The 4,731-nt window shown below is 39.5% G+C and overlaps 1 protein-coding gene across 1 annotated transcript; it reads left to right on the top strand.

Moving 5' to 3' along the window:
- The first annotated feature begins 893 nt into the window (after positions 1-893).
- LOC107751427 (gastrula zinc finger protein XlCGF8.2DB-like) lies at positions 894-1,808 on the top strand. The gene has a single exon (XM_016567153.1). It carries the CDS (start codon positions 895-897, stop codon positions 1,801-1,803), a length of 909 nt encoding a protein of 302 aa, XP_016422639.1. The 5' UTR covers position 894; the 3' UTR covers positions 1,804-1,808.
- Positions 1,809-4,731: the final 2,923 nt, after the last annotated feature.

Genomic DNA, 4,731 nt, shown 5'->3' with positions numbered 1-4,731 from the left:
TTACATAGGGATTGTCCCTCCTGCTTTTAAAATGGCAACACCACATATATAGACCAATTTCAAATTTTGCCATTTCTCTGTAAAGTTCTTGAGCATGTGGTTGTTGGCCAACAGCAAATCATTTTCCTATGAACAGATTACTAGAACCTTTTCGATCAGGGTTTAGGTCTGTACATAGTACGGAGACTGCTTTAATGAGGGTCATGAATGACCTCCTCATCTCAGCTTTTTTTTTTTTTTTGGTTTTGTACTATTTGTTTTTATTAGATCTTAGTGCTGCATTTGATACAGTGTGTCATATTATTTAGCAGATTATGGCTATAAAGTGGGATTGGATTTATATTGAACTCAGAACATTCCCAATTTGTCTATCTGGGTACTAGCAGATCTCAGACTGTGCCATTACGACAGGGTGTCCCTCAGGTGTCAGTATTGGGTCCTACTTTGTTCAGTATCTATTTGCTGCCTCTTGGGCAGATTATCCAGAAGTATGGTCTGGGTTAACATTGCAATGCTGAAAATACCCAGATTTATTTTAGCACTCAGCCTGTTTTCCTTTCTGCCTCTTCAACTCTTTCTGCTTATTTGTTGGAAATAAAGGTGTGGATGAAACTTATTTTTTTAATTAAACTGAAATTTTGTTTTATATTACTAAATATTACTAAAGTTACTTTTTTCATCTCCAGATTATTAGACACTTTTAACCCCTTTCTTTCTAGGCCTGATGCAGAAAGGCTTATTCATGCTCCAAGAACTGAGTTTGGCACCCCTGGCATTTAGGATCTAGAATACATGTTGTTAGTTTTGATGTTTTGTGTCTAAATATGTTGATGTCTGTTGCTTTGTGGCATTAAACTGGAATTAACATTTATGTATTTTTTCACCTTAGATGTGATGGCACTGAAAGAGGAGTGTGAAGTACTGAATGAAATGGAAGAGAAAGAACAGTATGATAAACACTGTGATGTCATAACTGGAGAAAAATATTTTAGTTGCTCACAGACTGAAAAAACTTCCTCACGAAAAAGGGCTCAGAAGACAGGGACTAAAAATTATTTAACCTGCTTTCAGTGTGGAAAGTGTTTCAATCAACATGGAAAGCTTAAAATTCACGTGAGAGTTCACACTGGAGAGAAGCCTTACACATGCCCTCGGTGTGGAAAGAGTTTTGATCTACTTAGAAAGCTTAAAGTCCACATGGCAATTCACACAGGAGAGAGCCCTTTTACATGCCAACAGTGTGGAAAAAGTTTCAAACAAAAAGAAAACCTTAATAACCACATGAGAATTCACACAGGAGAGAAGCCTTACACATGCCCTCTGTGTGAAAAGAGTTTCAATCAAGATGGAAACCTTAAAGCCCACATGAGAATTCATTCTGGGGAGAAGCCTTACACATGCCCTCAGTGTGGAAAGAGATTTGATCTACATGGAAACCTTAAAGTCCACATGAGAATTCATACTGGAGAGAACCCTTTCCCCTGCCAACAGTGTGGAACAAGTTTCACTCAAAAAGGACACCTTAACACCCATATGAGAATTCATTCTGGGGAGAAGCCTTACACATGCCCTCAGTGTGGAAGGAGTTTTGATCTACAAGGAAACCTTAACGTCCATATGAGAATTAATACTGGAGAGAACCCTTTCACCTGCCAACAGTGTGGAAAAAGTTTCACTCAAAAAGGAAGCTTTAACAGGCACATGAGAATTCACACTGGAGAGAAGCCATTTACCTGCCAACAGTGTGGAAAATGTTTCACCCGAAGAGGAATTCTTAATGACCACATGAGAATTCACACCTGAGAAAGGCCTTTTACCTGCCAACTGCAAGGAATAAGTTTCACTGAAAAAGCAATCCTTAACCCTTTGACGCGTACGATCACACCGGTGTGATCAGTCTAGGCTGGTCCCTGAAGCGTACAATCACACCGGTGTGATAAATAATGGCGGTGCCCATAGCCCATGATAACTTACCGATCAACTAACAGGAGTTGACTTGCATATATTTAACTGTCCTAATGCCAAACATTTAACAATGTATTTAAAAAGTTTGTAAATATTTTGTATAAAAATAAATAAATAAAAGATATAAAACAGGCATGCATTGCAGTCTTTTGTTTCCACCAAGGAGTGACCTCAAGCTGACGTCACTTTTACCTCACACTGGCCTCGCCTTATTTGATAAACAAATTTACATAAATTCAAAACAGTTTTTCATTATTTAAATAAGTAAAAATGTCTGACAATCATTTTAAAAGAAGAAAATTCACAAACGAGGAAATTGTGGAGATTTTTTTAAATTCTGATGAGGATTTTGACAGTGAGGCAGACAGTGACAGCGATGAGGACCTTCCCTCAAACCTTGAAGCTCTTGACAGAACTGAAGATGAAGAGACTTCCACAACGCCCACCCATGTTTTTGCTGAGGCAGACAGGATAAACTCATCATCCTGGAAGGTAACAAACCTTTTTAATCCTCCAGGCCCAGGGGATTTCGATGACCAACTGTGTGGAGTGCAAAATCCTCCAGAATCCCCCAGTGAGGTCAACTGTTTTAAAATGTTCCTCACAGAAGATGTTGTCGGAGAAATTGTTGAGGAAACAAACCGCTATGCCTCAGAAATACAAGAAGGAGAGATGAAAGGGAAAATGGTTAAATGGGCTCCTACAAGCATCCCTGAAATGTACACATTTCTGGCATCAGTTCTTCTAATGGGGATGGTCAAAAAACCGTCACTCCGTGATTATTGGAGCACAGACCCCATGCTCTTGACACCATTCTTCCGGTCTTTGTTTTCACAGGACCGCTTTCTCATACTCCTCCGCTGCCTTCACTTTGCAAACAACACAACAGAAATTTTAAATGACCCTCTGAAAAAAATCAGAAAAGTATTCAGTACTCTCACCTCCTCCTTTCGTCGCATCTTTGTGCCATACAGAGATCTCTGCGTGGATGAGTCCCTGATGAAGTGGAAAGGCAGGCTGGCATTTCGTCAGTTCATTCCATCTAAAAGACACCGATTTGGGGTTACATTTTTTGTTTTGTGTGATGTGCTCACTGGCTCTTGCGGGACATGATCATCTACTCCGGATCTACCAGTGACATCCAACACTACCAAGGGCTTGGAATTTCTGGGTCTGTTGTAATGACAATGCTAGCACCTTACCTTAAAAAGGGTCATGTCCTTTATGTGGACAACTGGTACAGCAGTCCCACACTTTTCCAGCACCTCCTGTCTCTTGGCACTGGAGCCTGTGGGACTGTGCGTGCAAACAGGAAAAGGATGCCAACGTTCACCTGTAAAATGACAAAAGGAGAAATAGAATTCAGAGAAAATGGATCACACTTGGCAGTCAAATGGCATGACAAGAGGGATGTTCATGTCCTTACCACAGTCCACCCAACAGGAATGGCAGCCACAGGGAAGCTTGATCACATCACTGGGCAACCAAAGATGAAGCCAGTGTGTGTGCTAGAGTACAACAAAAAAATGGGGGCTGTTGACAAAGCTGACATGATGACTGGTTTTCTTGAGTGCGCCAGAAAGACCACCAAGTGGTACAAGAAGGTTGTGACCTCAAGCTGACGTCACTTTTACCTCACACTGGCCTCGCCTTATTTGATAAACAAATTTACATAAATTCAAAACAGTTTTTCATTATTTAAATAAGTAAAAATGTCTGACAATCATTTTAAAAGAAGAAAATTCACAAACGAGGAAATTGCGGAGATTTTTTTTTATTCTGATGAGGATTTTGACAGTGAGGCAGACAGTGACAGCGATGAGGACCTTCCCTCAAACCTTGAAGCTCTTGACAGAACTGAAGATGAAGAGACTTCCACAACGCCTGCCCATGTTTTTGCTGAGGCAGACGGGATAAACTCATCATCCTGGAAGGTAACAAACCTTTTTAATCCTCCAGGCCCAGGGGATTTCGATGACCAACTGTGTGGAGTGCAAAATCCTCCAGAATCCCCCAGTGAGGTCAACTGTTTTAAAATGTTCCTCACAGAAGATGTTGTCGGAGAAATTGTTGAGGAAACAAACCGCTATGCCTCAGAAATACAAGAAGGAGAGATGAAAGGGAAAATGGTTAAATGGGCTCCTACAAGCATCCCTGAAATGTACACATTTCTGGCATCAATTCTCCTAATGGGGATGGTCAAAAAAACGTCACTCCGTGATTATTGGAGCACAGACCCCATGCTCTTGACACCATTCTTCCGGTCTTTGTTTTCACAGGACCGCTTTCTCATACACACGCAAGAGCAAGCAGAGGCGCCTCACCAAATACATGTGTGTGCGCCGTGCAACACTCCCTTGTGTGCTGCCCCATGTTTTGTGGAGTACCACACACTGAAGCATTATTAAGCCTATAAAAAAATAAGAAAAGAAAAGTTTGTGAAGAGTTTTAAATTTTTTTATCTTTGTATTTATGAACATATTTCCATTATTCATAATTACATTTGTACATTTTTTGTACATTTTGTAAATGTTAAACAAAAATTCTAGATTGAAATAAATGTAATAACATCTATGAAATGTGTACATTTTGTGATTTATAAACTACAGGAAATCTAGACTGAAAGAAATGTAAAAACAACATATATGAAAATTGTATATTTTGATTTATAAACTACAGGAATTATAGATTGAAAGAAATGTAATAAAACATCTATGAAATTTGTACATTTTGTGATTTATACACTAAAGGATATCTAGATCGAAA

The sequence above is a fragment of the Sinocyclocheilus rhinocerous genome, unplaced genomic scaffold (genome assembly GCF_001515625.1).
Source record: "Sinocyclocheilus rhinocerous isolate Xijiao unplaced genomic scaffold, SAMN03320098_v1.1 scaffold3337, whole genome shotgun sequence".
In the NCBI taxonomy this organism is placed as follows: domain Eukaryota; kingdom Metazoa; phylum Chordata; class Actinopteri; order Cypriniformes; family Cyprinidae; genus Sinocyclocheilus; species Sinocyclocheilus rhinocerous.
This window is presented reverse-complemented; position numbering and strand designations above follow the sequence as displayed.